Source organism: Alosa pseudoharengus, unplaced genomic scaffold (assembly GCF_046254945.1).
Source record: "Alosa pseudoharengus isolate Yale_2024_CS ecotype anadromous, Long Island Sound unplaced genomic scaffold, YU_APseudo_1.1 YU_APseudo_1.1_scf_18, whole genome shotgun sequence".
In the NCBI taxonomy this organism is placed as follows: Eukaryota; Metazoa; Chordata; class Actinopteri; order Clupeiformes; family Clupeidae; genus Alosa; species Alosa pseudoharengus.
The window spans coordinates 23,458,183-23,473,403 of NW_027468650.1; the positions used below are offsets into that span (position 1 = coordinate 23,458,183).

Consider the following 15,221-nt stretch of genomic DNA (forward strand, 5'->3'; position numbering starts at 1 on the left):
TGAAAATTATCAAAATTTGTTTTATTTGTTCAGATGCCCTGTGTTAAAGTCATGGAGCCTCGTGATGGTCAGAGTAAATTAACAATATTTTTGAGAGAAAAGAATTGTCAATCGGTCAAATTTGACCAACACAACAGGAGGGTTCAGAGGTTGCCTAGTCTATATTGTGCTGAACAGAAAGATAGCCTACAAACATTGTGTAGATCAATCTCTGTCTGGTAAGACAAGCCTTCATCGTGAAATAGTTCACCTCTCGTTTAGACAGTTCCAATGATATTTTTGGAAATCTATTTCTGACCATGTGTTATAAATTCTGTGTGACACACCACATTTAAGGGCTACCTAGTCATAATTGCAGAGCTGCTCTCCCATTGCTTCAAAGTGGCACTCATGATGTTTGCCACCAATCAGGAGTGTTTCACCCAGACTCAGGAAAAACACATTTAACTGTTCCAAAACGTTGTGTAATAATAAGTGGAAAACTAAAAACGGCAAGGAAGCAAATGTCAATTCCACCACCATGTTTTAATTGCCTTTAATAACCATTCATTTATCAGTAAAAACTTCATGTAAACACTCATCTGTGCAGCTGAACTGAAATCAATTAAAAAATCTGCATTTTTGCCCAATGATTGTGTAGTGCTGTGTGCTGGTTAGTGAACTTAAACTTGGCCATACTGAGAAAAAAACTAAACAACTAAGTCTAAGGCCAGCCCAAGTCAGGATGTCCGCCAAACTGACAAGGTAGTGATGTGAAGGCAACATTTATGAAAGGTAGTCACAGTGTTTTGTAATAGGCCTATGTATCTACATTTAACCATAGTGTACAAAAGTGGTGATGGTTTTTTCTATGCTGTATGAAAACTATTTTCATGTATGGATCATAGCTTTAATAGTTTAAAATCCAAAGAAAAAAAAAAACATTCTACCAGAAAGTTGAATTTCTGTTTTACATAATTAAGCCGAATAATCCCTGAGAAAATGCAAGTTCTGGAAGCAATATACGGAGCATCAGCACCCTAGTGGTTACACCACACATAACCCATTAAAGAGAAAATAAAATTCATGGAATCACATTCAGAAATATATTAACATCTAGTGAGACATGACAGATAAAATATAAAATATTGCAAAAATTAAAATGACAATGTATGAACATGTGCAAAAAAGTTAACTTAGAAGGCCATATGGTAGTATCAAAGATGTACAGGTTCACATTATCAACTGTTGTCCCTTAAGTTCTCAAAATGAAATAATCAAGATATCTGTTCACTAAACACACAATGTCAGCTTGTAAACAAGTATTTAGCAGAAACAATAAACAGGGATATATGTTTACGTATGACACATTTACAGTTGACAGACTCCAGGCCTAACTGGATCAAATGAAGGACTTCACCCTAAACTGGCTCAAGAGTGAACTGAAGTCAAAATGAGGCCAAAGCAAAAGGTTCACACATCTGTCAATCAAATGAATAATGGCCCAACTGAGGACAAGAAACTAACGACTTGAGAAAACAAACCCTCCTGTTTTCCCACCTTCCTTCACTTAGTCAGCACTCCTGGCTGTACACATGGAAACACACAGCCACCTGATATTGCCACAAAAAAAAGATGCCCACAGAGGCAATACCCATAGTAACCAGCCATCTCGTGAGTAACGTCTCCACGGTGACGTTTCTCGGGTTTGTGCGTCATGCGAGATGGATCCTGAGAGCAACTGACCACCCCCGTCACACTGTATACAAGACAGGTCTCATAGCGGAGTTGTGGTTCTGTTGTGGACCAATAAGTTCTTCTGTAGCACCACCAAAGAACTCCGAAGCTACAAGAAGAGCCAGGAATAAGTAAAAGAGATGTTTAAAGTGTAATTGTAACTGTACACACTCTGGACATACAATACCACTCACACACATGAGACGGAACCAGAGAGCAAATAGGTAGCTTTACCTGCTCTAAAAGGTTGATTGAGTCTTGTAGAACTGCTCGGAGTAAGTGCATATCCTCATGGGTCCGATGTGGAGTGCTTTGCCTGGGACCAAGATTTGGACTAACGCTAAAGAATGAAGAACTGGTCAGACTGAGAAGGAGGACTGCTGTACTTTAAATTGAACTTAGTTCTGTTTTTGGACTGTTAAATGTAAATTGTGATAGAAAATAGAGAACTTGTTATCATTTATGTCATGTTATCATTTAAATTGAACTTGAAAACACCCAAACACACAATATTGTATGGCACAATTGTAAATCCAAATAGAAACAATCCCACGCATCACCATTTTCAAACCTATCTCAGGCACTTAGAGGAAACAACTAAAAACAGGTAAGACATGCAGAATGTTGAAGAAAGCTCCGGCTGCAGGTAGTCTCACCTGGGCTCTGCCCTCTCCCTGAGCCGATGCTTGGTGCTTAAGTACATGCGATGAGCCACATCCTCCATGGCCCACAGTTTAAAGAACAGACCCAGGTTCAGCACCGTCAGGATCAGAAGACTATAACGACACGTACAGACAGACGGACAGATAGGTTTGGATATTTGGATATCATTTACTAGGCAAATTACTACAACGGCATGTAGAAGGAGTTCAAAGTGACCTGGAGCACTGTGTGTGGTCCTTGGGAATCAAGCTAATTAACCCCAATCTGAGACACACTGAGCTCTATTAGCTGAACTAATTAAACTGTGAAATGTGTCACCACAGGATACCTACAACATCCACTCAATTACTGTGAGCTGGAATGGTAGGCACAAAGGTTGCATAAAAATATCAGCTATACAGGGTAAACTGCCTTAATACAGATGTGCATGAGCACTGTAAGCACAACACAATTCATTCATGATTTTTTAACCACCCATGATCATGTCACACAAACCACAGGGTACCTGTATGTATCGTGTTGTGTGTGTGTGTGTGTGTGTGTGTGTGTGTATAGTGTGTGTGTGTGTGTGTGTGTGTGTGTGTGTGTGTGTGTGTGTGTGTGTGTGCACAAGTAAGTGAATGAGAGACAGACATAAGTGTTTTTGTTCTCTTTACTCACATGAAACTCATCCCAGCCACAATGGTGGCTATGTTCCACCTGTGGGTGCTCTTCACATCCATGGGGCCTAGAAAAAGACAATGGTCTATGTAAGAGAGCATGACATAACTTGGTGTGACCAGGAGTGAGTGGGGTTTCTAGGATAGTTTGAATGAGTCACTGAAAGTTACCTGTAAGATATGCATGAACACTGAGGTGAACTTGGCAGTGAACAAAGTATTGTGTAACACTGTAGATAATGGTGTGGCAGTTGTGGCAGTTACAGTCAGTGTACACACGTATCTGACAAGATTAAATATGATATCTTGCATATGATATCTGGTCCTTCCAAAGACATCGTAAAGTAAAATGTTCAAACAAACGTTGGGTTGGGTTTTTACAGTGCAATTTACAAGCGTAATGCACATACCCAAGACAAATATTTACGGTTAAGAGTGTCTCACACAACCATTTTAAGAATGTTCAAACTCCAAACAAATATTTTGATTTGTTCGGATAACACTTACCTATATTGCCTTCTCTGCGCTGCTCTGTGTCGGGCCCGTACTGCTTCCCAGGCTTCATGTGCTCCTGGAAGTTCCGACTGTAGGTCCTCCTCCTCCTCCGCAGGCTCGCCATCTTCCCAGCATCCCCGGGGCCCTGGGTCAGCTCCGCTTCCTCCTCTAATAGCTCAGCCTCTGTTGATGGGTTGTACAGTTTGACATTTGGATAAGGAGACAAATAAGTTCAGGTTCACTTGTTCACATTGGCATTATGGTTCCAAGGTCATTTGTTGTGTAAGCACTAAGCATCACTATGGAGAAAGTCAAAATATTGGAAAAATCATTATTAAACCATTACATAAATTACATAGAGAGGAGTACATATTAATGTAGTTCATATGCACAATAAATAAAAAATCCAACTTCTTCAAACAAGGCAAGAAATAAACAGCTGTGCTGCTATCCACCCAACATCTACAATGGATTTATGGATATAGATGTATAGGCACATCAATGTATTCTTCAAGATCAGAGATCATCTACTACCCTCTTGCCCTACGCTTCAATGTTAAACCACAGCAAAGGCCGGCATGAAGGTCGAGGCATTGATCAGATGGGTAAAGTGTGCTCGTTGCCTCCTGGCCTCTTGGTAATTGATGACGGAATGGCAAAAATAACCTTCAGGAAATGGACGCGAGTTATGCTCTTTTTCCAGTGTGGGGGGTTACTGACACTGCCCCAGCTCACCACTCTCGCTTCTCTAATAGCCTTTAAGAGCTACTTTGATCTGGTCAATTTTGTTCATTACTACCCCTCTTCTGCCCCCCCCCAATCCCAACATATACACCAATCCCCACTCCACCTCACAGAAAGGCCATTAGGATGCATTCCCTCAGAGGAGGGGAGGGGCAGCTGTCTACTGAGAAGTGCTTACTGTCAGCTGGCAGTTCACCCCAGCTAATTGACCTACAGCGGCTGCACAGAGAGACAGAGAGAGAGAGAGAGAGAGAGAGAGAGAGAGAGAGAGAGAGAGAGAAACCGACAGAAACCGGCAGACACAGACAGACAGAGAGGCAGTGAGGCACCTTACAGCCCCTTAACACGTGGTGAATGACAAAAAGATAGATGCATACAGACAGAGGCTGCCTCAGACGCGGAGGAAGGAAAGGCTGAAAAGGTGGAGGAGGACAACAGAGACTAACTAACCGAGGCGCCTGCCATACTCGTCCAGGCCACTCCAACAGTTCTTGGTGATGAAAGACTTCACCAGACCCCACGGTTGCTTTTTGTACTTCACATCGGTGTACAACCTACAGAGAAGATAGAGACAGAAAAGAAAGAGAGAGAGAAGAGAGAGATACAGTAACCAAAAGCATAGAAAAGTGATGAATAAAAACACTTTCTTTTAGAGTGTTAAAAACAGTATTCGGAAGTTCCTTTTCCAAGTGGGGAAGATCATGTGCATGTTAACATCTAGGGAAAAAATAAAATGTTACACATCTGGTATGATTACCAATCAGTTAAAGTTCCCAAAACAGGTTGAAGTTTTTTCTTTGTGCTCTAGATCAAACAGCATTTTGAAGATAATGATGAAGTGAAGTGTCAGGCATTAGGGGTTTGTGCTCTTGAAAAGCATATTTATCTGAAAATTGTGAAAGATATTACCAACTTTTTTCTTATTCTATTTTTGTTTATGCTATACATATTTCCCTTTTTATAGTTGTGACAAGAAAATGAAGAAAAATATATATCTAAAGGGTTTTTAAGTCCTCTAGGTCCTCGCTTTTAAGTATGTGTCACTTAATATTAATTTCTAGTAGCCTAGGCCTATCTAAATTATCGTTATAAAAAAAAAAAGACCTAGTACGTGACTCAAGAGCTGTAAACAGTGTTTTTGAGACTGCGTGTAGCCTACAAAAGCGCATGGAGATTTTAATTTTGCAACGAGAAACTGTAACACAGCTAGTCTAAGTCTAACATTAACTTGTTTGAGTTTTCTCCCCAACGTTTTCTCTGGTAGTTCTTCACTGATCTGAGATAATGAGCGAACTACCTTAAAGAAACCAAATGTAAGATTGTGGCCAAAACTGGTACTGCAATCAATTTGAAATTACTCTAGAGCGGTGTATCCCCTCCCCCTCCCCCCTGAGGTTGGCAACCCGGATGCCGAAACACAACTGACTTTGTGATTAGTAGATAGGTGGAGGGTGGCGCCTCAGGCCAAAACACAACATGACATGACAAAACACAACATCATCAGTTGAGGGCTGCAACTTCACTTTTTAAATGACAATATCCTGGCCGGACTACTGTTGTCAGTGATATAAGTATTTGAAATGAACATGATTTCTTAATGTCTAGTGACATATCAAGGCCATTTTATGATTAATTGAAATACATTTCTTGCATACGGTTCCTTTAACTAGCTAGCGTCTCGGGAGAATAAAAAAAAAAGTTTAAAGGTTTTCTAACATCTCTCCAGTGTAATGGTGGGCATGTTAAGTTAACCGTAGCATTACCTACACAGTAACCCCATGGTAATGCGATGCGAGTGATCATAATAACATATAAAATGTGATATAGTCCTTGATAAATAACCAGCTATGAACTCATAAACAACAGCATTTTGTCACCGTTTGTCATTCACCGTGCTGTGAATACAGCATTAAGATGCTAGGCTAAAGAATTGAGATTCAGAGAACTTGCATGGTTGTGCTCATCCTGTCAGAAAATAGCAATTTGATCAGTGATCATGCATCATATCAGCGCAAGCTTGGTTTGAAACTGGTTTCTGGGGATGGGGTTTACACGATCCTTCACTGGGCTAGTGCCTGCTGTGTTATGACCGTGCTGATGCTAAGCTGCAGCTCCCTCAAATCTATATAGGTTCTCATGCATATTAGGCTAGCTTTTGCCAATGAAAATGAATGCAACACAAAAAAAAACAGTAGGCTACTGCTCCTAACTGAAGAAACGTTTATGTTACTGTAAGGAAATTATTATTATCATTGAATAACCATGTGTAAGCAGAAATATTGTTGTGCTGAGTTCTAAGAACAGAGAATTCAAGTTAAATGCTGTTGTGCTGAGTTCTAAGAACAGAGAGTACAAGTTAATTGTGCACCCAGACAGACAAGAACTGCACCCTGTCTGTGTGTGTGTGTGGGTGGGTGACATAAGAGTATGTCACAATGAAGTCGCTATGTCTTGCTTCCTATTTTCTGTGTGCATCTGTACAATAAAAGACACAGCTTTTGGGCTGCAGAGTCAGAGACTGATGGTGTGAGGAATTCTTCCTTACATTAGCAGGCTCTCCTCTTGGTACCAGAGTTTGTGGGCAAAGCCATACTACGTGTTGTGGTTCCTGTATGTTGGGGTTAAATTCACTTACAGTTACCAACAATGTTAAAGGAACCATATGTAAGATTGTGGCCAAAACTGGTACTGCAATCAATTTGAAATTACTCTAGAGCGTTGTATCCCCTCCCCCTCCCCCCTGAGGTTGGCAACCCGGATGCCGAAACACTACTGACTTTGTGATTAGTAGATAGGTGGAGGGTGGCGCATCAGGCCAAAACACAACATGACATGACAAAACACAACATCAACATCAGTTGAGGGCTGCAACTTCACTTTTTAAATTACAATATCCTGGCCGGACTACTGTTGTCAGTGATATAAGTATTTGAAATGAACATGATTTCTTAATGTCTAGTGACATATCAGGGCCACTTTATGATTAATTGAAATACATTTCTTGCATACGGTTCCTTTAACAACAAACTCAGCTTCACTGCTGCAAACAAAAGTTGGCTATATGCTTCACCATATAACGAACCAGCTAGCCTTGTGATAACAAAATCTTTACCTTTTGTTTAGTCCACTGAAAGTTATCCACATATCAAACGATTAAATACACAGTTATGGAGGAATTGTTTTGGGGAAGCAGTTGCACTATATCCCACTTTTGCTGCCTTTAAGCCACTTAAATCCATAGCCTAGATGAGCATTGCGCATACGTTACAACTTGACGTGATGGTGAAGCTAAATGCCCAAGAAACGTCACGTCAAGTTGTAGGCCTACTAAACGCAAACACTTAATGACAGCTTGTTCGTGGTGGTGTAGTGCTGCCTAATTGAAATGGGATAGGCAAGTATCTTATATTTGGCTATTACGTGTGGCACATTTATTGGGCTTTTAGCCTCTTTTAATTTAGGCCTATTTGATGAGGAACTGATAAAGACTGAGCAGCAGATAAGTCATAGTCGATACATCGTTTATTATTATAATTAGGCTATTGATAGCCTACTATTACTTTACTACTATTACTGTTATTATTATTATTATTATTCGGATGAGGCAAAGGAATGTAAATCTGAGTCTGAAATGTTGGCTACAAACAGTCTACTGCACTGCTGCTATTATTAATTGTTAACTTCCGGGAACTATTTGAGGCTTCCATTAGCTGCCATTGTTGAAAAAAAAAAATGGAATATTAGCGTCAATGGAGTTGTCGCAACTCTACCTTTATATGGCTCTTGGTAGGACATTTAATTTAGTATATTTCCTTTGAAAATGTTCATGCAAGTAAATATTCTCAGGTTAATCTGTGTAACTTTGTTACAGCAAAGTCACAGAATTCTTTCTATATCTTAAAATGAGATGTTCTGAACAGCCCCAAAGTTGATATGTATGGTCACAATTTAAACAATAAAATGTTGTTTTAACAATAGGAACATTTGTAACTGTTACCATGCAACTCCGTTACCATGACTTATGAAACATATATGTCTTAGAAGTACATCAAAATTAGTCAGTGACAAAATCTTTGGTCATATTATAGGAAACAAGTATAGAAACACTTCTATATGAGTTTTTCTTAATGTTATATTTTGAGAACTGCATGTTTGATGATGTTGATTTTAATAGTAAAAAAGTGATTTTCAGTGACTCCATTATCGAGCACTAGGGCACATACAAACTGACATTGTTCTTAAATTTTAGTTAATTAATTACTGAGTGGCACCACAAAATCTAGTGGGAGTGTAACTCCGTTACCATGTGATCTTCCCCAAGTGTTAACATACTGTTCTATGTCCTACACCTCAACTCTACCAGGGTTAGTTCATCATCTGACAATTTTTACAGACATTCTGTTACCAAAGATAACACATGTTTCATATCCTGTGCCATGGATTAAACTTATTCCTGGAATAAGATAACTTAAATGGAGTTTTGTTTAGTCTATGAGGCTAGGTTTAACACTAGGCTTAATTTATGCACAGAAACTTTGCATGTATGCATGTTCTAACTGATGTTTCACCTTAGGCGACACTTCTTCTTAGAGTTCCGGATGATGCAGAAGCGGTTCTTGGTGTAGAAGTAGTCATGGTAAGGCACGTCGTGTGTGTAGACCTCAGCATCCACCATGTAGTACTGACCCTCCCGAGACTCCTTGTATAAAGTCTGAAGGCCGGCCATAACAAGAAGTGTGTGTGAAAGGTGCAAACCATATTAGAGAGGTAACACACACACACAGTTATAGTGCCATGCATGTAAGTGCCTGTGCGCACACACACAAAGATGCACCCGCAGAATTGAACATGCCCACACTCTCACACACACACACACACACCACCATGCATATGCGTGCTTGTGCGCACATACACAAAGATGCCCCCATGGAATTGAACACACACACAAACACACGCACACACACATAGACAGTCATTAAACAGATGCTCTTATCTAAAATCACAGAGTACACCAAACGCATTAATTTTATGAGCGCTTATGCTCCTAGTGAAATTAATCCATGACCTTGGCACCATTGCTCTTCCGGCTAAGCCTAACACACACACAGTCCTCTGTCTGACCTGGTACTCTGTGACGGTGGAGGACTTCCCCACCAGTGGGTTGGTGATGGTTACTGTGTAGTTCATAGTTCTCTTCATACTCCCCGAAGAGTCTCTCTGCCAGGGCGTGGAGGTTGCCCCTAAACAACCGCAGAACGCAGACAAAAACAAAAATCAAATTCATGATTAAAAGGGACATCAGAAATCAGGAAAAGGGTTATTGCCACATAGGTTTCCACAACCAAAGTGTACAAGTTATTATTACAAAGGGGATCATTGTTAAGTGTGACATATGATCATGGCATTTGACATATGGCATAACTGTGACATATTTCATAACACAACACAAACCAGGAAATCAAATCAATACAAAGGTTGATACAACAGACACAGTTTTGTTACACATTTGGGGCTTTGTTTAAAACCACCATTAAAGAAAAACAGAACCACCATAAAAAAACAGGATCCCTTTAGGTAGGAAATCACAGACTGATGTCACCTAGGGGCTTATTTTAGCCTGGCTGACACTCAGGCATATGGCACACAGTCGAGGGACATATCAGCGTACCGCTGAGGTCTGGACAGTGGCCCGCTCACTCACACTACTCTCCCATCCAATGCATGAAGGCCACTTAATGACTCCACTCTTATACAAGGTTCCTGATATCCTCTGATTGCAAAACAGATATGGTCCGGATTTAACAAGGTTCTGGGTTGTATCTGGATTTAAGATCAGGGCCAAACTCGTTTCAGAGCTGGCAGCTGCAGAGGTCAATTATCTCAGGGAATTCAGTTTTCATTGACGTTTCTGATCATAATGGGTTTGCTCCATGTATCTACATGAGGTAGTTGCCTCTTATGGAAGTTACTATAAATCATTACTGGTTTGACCTGCAAAAGCCGTACTGTATGACTCAGCATAGCACCTGATAATTGTGTTAAAAGGGCTACGGCCTAACTTTCTTGAGTTGGCTTGCATGCCAATTAACAAAGGTATTATACACATTTTGGTATTTTGCTAATTCATGATCAAAGCAAGCAAAGCTGGAACTTTGACAGTGAAAGGTATTGTCTAATACAATAATGTCTGAATGCCAAATACAATACACTCTGAAATTTGATTAATCTTTGTCAACATGGTCTGTAGATAATGTGTACCAAATTGAGAGATTCGGATGAACAGCCCGAAGGAAATAGATTAGTTTCTCTTTCAACTTATTCAAAAATGGGTATGGTGTGAGGCTCGAAACGTAACTTCTGGTGTTACTCTAAATAAACAAGTAAAAGGGAAGCTAGTGTGCGGATATTTCTTGAGACTTTCTATGGCAATACTTTTTTATCCAGCACATGTTTTTGGATGTGGGCACTTTACGTTTTTGCAATCAAACATGTTCTGCAGTAGAATGAATAATAATAATGAGGAAGAATCAGAATAAGAACAATATAGAATCCAGCAGCTTCACTGCTTGGACCCCTAATAATGTCCAATGAAGTCACCTGAGATTTTTTGCACGTGCATGAACCTCCGGTTAAAGTTGGAATCAGTGAAGAGCACCTCAAACATCTTTTCAGCGCTGATGTGGAACACACGGTTTATAAAGAGACGGCCCTGCACCTGTGCCTGGCATTCCTTCTCCTCCTCTGCAGGAGGGGGTAACAAAACAGAGAGAGAGAGAGAGAGAGAGAGAGAGAGAGAGAGAGAGAGAGAGAGAGAGAGAGAGAGAGAGAGAGAGAGAGAGAGAGAGAGAGAGAGAGAGAGAGAGAGAAGAGGTGTCAGTAAATCTACACAGAGCCTGACAATGAGAAAAATAACATTGAACTGGACAGGGCTGGACTGTGCTGTACTGACACATAAGAAAAGTGGCTTCATTTCCACTTTTTGTGTGGTGGGCATTAAAACTGCCTGAGAAAGTGATAAAAACAAATGAACAAAAACAAACAAGCAACAAAACACAAATGACCTTCAGGAGTTGACAATGCACCTGCATCAGCAACACGATTGTGGGGGATGGGCTAATGGGCTGGGGGGCAAGCCTACCCTTCTTTCAAATCTGTAGCTATACACTTACACTCACACAATTATACACCACAGACACACATACACAGACAGGGCCAGTTCTAGCCTACTACATTTGGGGGGGCTGGTAGAAATTTTGGGTGGGCAACATAGCAAAGTGGCCAAATTTTATCAAAATGTACATAAACACAAAACATAAAAACAATCGGTACTACCTAGTTCGAGTTGCTGCAGCCAACAGCCAGGGATGGGCGGTATTTCTGATACATGTATTTAAAACAGGTATTTCAAATACAAAATAGTATTTTGTCATTTGTTTTCATTTTGTTGAAGAAAATGGCTTCATATTTTGTATCAAAATACTTTATAGGTGTGTATTTTTTTTATTTTTGGTAAAACCAATAGCCTACTTTTGGAGATGTGATCATAAAAGTGAATGTAGCCTCTGAATGGTGCTGACCTAGTAATTTGCCCAGACTTGTTGTGATTATAATATTGAGATTCAGAAAGATGATCCAGTGCAAGATGAGTAACTTCTAGGTTGCTCACATACACAATACACCACCTCTCATACCAAGCTCAAGTTTCTTGAGAACTTTAATCATCCAATCGGAACACATGGAACCAATTATGTGGTTGCCCTGCAACATTGCTCAGTCTGGGCATTAGTGTTGCACGGTGTATCGATACTAAAAAGGTATCACGATGCCTTCACGCAAAAAACGATACGATTTCCGACGTTTTTAGAATCGATACTTTATAATAACAAAATAATAACGTTCTGTGTCTGTGTGAACTGCTGCTCTCACTGCTCCTTGCACGCATCTAGACAAGTGGGCGTGTCAAGCAGGCAGCTCTGAGTGAGTGAGTGCGCAGCAACGTCAACATAGTTATTTGCCGACAGTCCTCGGTCTTGTGGATAAAACAAAAGGTGATGTGAAATCTTAAACTATTTATCGCGGATAGTGAAGGCAAGCCATCAGGTAGGCCTACACAGTGGCCCGTTTGTAAAATATGTTTCAAAGTCATTTAAAAGTAGTAGGCTACGCATGAAACTTGGCTAAACACCTTGCAGACATATCCCAACATTTTTAAAGAGTTCAAAGAACGACAGGTTAACAAATATGCTATAGAAAACACAACTACATGGTTAGTGCCAAGTTCTTCTCTTCTGTTTTAGTCTAGCCTAAGTGAAACGAGTATGGTTCTCTGGGATAAAGCGAACCTTCCTTCATCAATTAATTTTGACGAGACATAACGAGCTGTAATCATTGGGTGCTAACGTGCTGAAAGCGCAATGTTCACGCCAGAATAACAGTACCAACACTACCAAACAATCTATTTCATGTTCGGTCAGTAGCCTAGGCTACTACTGGTAATATTTGTCATCTCATGTAGACTGCAATTTGTTCAATAATTATTGCCCAGATGTAGGATAGGCTACCCGAAATGCGCTAATTAAAGCCCACAGCATATATTACCACCAAAGCGTGTTGAGTCCTAATAATAATAGCATCTTATTGTTACGTGGTAGCAAATCATGTTATCAAAGAAATAGACAGGTAATGGTGTAGGCCTATCTGACAAGACCTGAGTGGTTGGAACGTCGTACTTGTACACTGGGCGCAAAGAAGACTATCCTCACATTTTTCCCTTTGCAACTGTCAAAGAAATCCCATGAACACGGGAAGGCCTAGGGTAGCCTATACTGTACATCAAATGGCCTAAAGATTAGGCCTCTCTGCATAGCATTTAGTGATTTGCAAGCAGTAATTTCAACACTGCTGATCTAGCCTAGTTTGGCTATTTAAAGCTACTTTATTGCCAAAACACAACACAATGTAAATTAACTATAACAAACAATAAAGGACTTAATCACACAAAGTAGGCCTACTATTTTACTGACTATAAAAAATAATAATTATGTAGGAAGTTGAGAAGTTTAGAACCCAGAATTGACCTGAACACTACAAAAGTGCACCGAATTCAACACAAATGACTCAATACACTTGGAGGAGGTTGAGTCCTTTCTTTTCCAGTTATCTTAGGATTTCGCCATAGTATCGTTTCAGTATCGAGCATCGTGATATTTATGTCAGGTATCGTATCGAAGTCATAATTTTGGTATCGTGACAACACTACTGGGCATGCACTGACGATGTCAGAGTCTCCACTTTGTACTGCTTGACAAGTTCAGTTGTAACTTTCTGAGTGCATCTCTGATACAGTATTTACTATGGCTATGAGATGTTACAGGCAGGTCAGCATGGTTGATCTGTTCACTGTTTGCAGGTTATAGCATGTCTCGTACAGGCAGAGAAAAGCTGTTGCTCTCAAACACTGTCCACATAATCAACAGAGTCAGTGTATTGATGAAGGAATAGATTAAATAGACACATATGGAAGGTTTGCAAAATTATATATCATGCTCCCTTTCAAGAGTATTTTAGTACTTTCAAAATACAAAAATACAGTATTTTATTTTGATACATGGTGTGGCTGATGTATTTTGTAGTTTATTTTGATACACTTAAAATTAGGGTTTTAATATTTTATTTTAAAATACATTTTGATGTATTATTGCCCTGCTAACAGCTAGAGCAGCTAGACAGCAACATCTAGAGCAGCCAGGCAGCTACAGTGCTACATTCTAGCGGCATTTTTAAAATCAGAGTGTAGCACTGTAGCTGCCTGGCTGATCTAGCTGTTGGCTGCAGTTAGTCGAGGTAGACAGCACCGATTGTTTTTTTTTTTCTTTCGTACCGACAGTACTCTGGGGGGGGGGGGGGGAGCTAGCTCTGTAACTCATCATCCAAACTGGGTTTGAGGCTACACATTGTACAGATGCACAACTGAAAAAAAAATTCTTAACTTTATTTGGGTGGGCAAGACACAATGCTTTCTGGCTACTGCCTAGAGCCGGCCCTGTACACGGATCTGAGGATGCGCCTCTGCTTAGCACAGACACCACAAATGCATACACACAGATGGCTGACCACGTGCTTCTGCCTCCTTTAGTCAAGTACGTGCTTCCATGCACACACACACACACACACACACACACACACAGTATTTTAGCCTTCTCTGGTCATGGACATACAGTTGTGCACACAAACACACAGGACTGACCAGGTTCTTCGGGCTCCTCTGCGCTCTCACTCTGTTCAGACAGGCGGTCCTCATTAGCGTTGAGGTCCAGGTTTGAGCGTTTGGACGACCTCTCAGAGCTGTGACGGTCTAGAGAAGGCACAGGACTCCGCTGGCCAAGTGGAGTGCCGCGGGAGTCATCCTAAAACACACAGGCGCACACACACCAGTGGTAAGAATCATATCAATAAGATATCATTGTCTGTACCACTACCCTTTCATGAACCATGGGCCCCCACCTATAAGCTTTTCTAGCTTCTTTGAGGGACCCATTCACTCTACCCGTCTGTCTTTGTACCCTTACTGGTTTATTGTAATGTTGAAGTGGTATTGTGAATAAACTCAAACTTAAACTCAAACTAGCAATTTACATGAATACGTTATTGGCATGTAACTGTAACAAAAAAGTAATTCCATACTTATAGCTGCATTCCTTATACAACGACAACCCCATTCACCCACCTCACCACTCCAAAAATGTATCTGACAAAAACTAAAACAAAAAGACTTCTTGAGAATGTATTTGCAGGCTTGCACTTGTGTCTCTCTAGATTAACTGGTAGAACAAGGTGCCCATCAGAAGAACTACCCCCCCCCCCCCCCCCCCAAGGAGCACCACACCCATCCTGTTTGTTACTTTAGATAAACACATCAGATGGGCATACTACTAAATGAGATAA

At 40.5% G+C, this 15,221-nt stretch overlaps 1 protein-coding gene across 2 annotated transcripts in view; it reads right to left on the reverse strand.

Annotated features, from left to right (window-relative positions):
• Positions 1-506: 506 nt before the first annotated feature.
• gramd1c (GRAM domain containing 1c) overlaps positions 507-15,221 on the reverse strand; it is a 39,559-nt gene continuing 24,844 nt past the window's right edge. For both annotated transcript variants that reach the window (XM_076290638.1, XM_076290637.1), the window contains exons 9-18: positions 14,524-14,683; positions 10,875-11,018; positions 9,399-9,517; positions 8,846-8,988; positions 4,728-4,831; positions 3,546-3,716; positions 3,040-3,106; positions 2,373-2,492; positions 1,951-2,056; positions 507-1,825 (exon numbers count right to left, since the gene is read on the reverse strand). In XM_076290638.1, the coding sequence (XP_076146753.1) occupies positions 1,757-1,825; positions 1,951-2,056; positions 2,373-2,492; positions 3,040-3,106; positions 3,546-3,716; positions 4,728-4,831; positions 8,846-8,988; positions 9,399-9,517; positions 10,875-11,018; positions 14,524-14,683 (1,203 nt within the window). In that variant the 3' untranslated portion in view covers positions 507-1,756. The remainder of the gene's footprint in view (positions 1,826-1,950; positions 2,057-2,372; positions 2,493-3,039; positions 3,107-3,545; positions 3,717-4,727; positions 4,832-8,845; positions 8,989-9,398; positions 9,518-10,874; positions 11,019-14,523; positions 14,684-15,221) is intronic.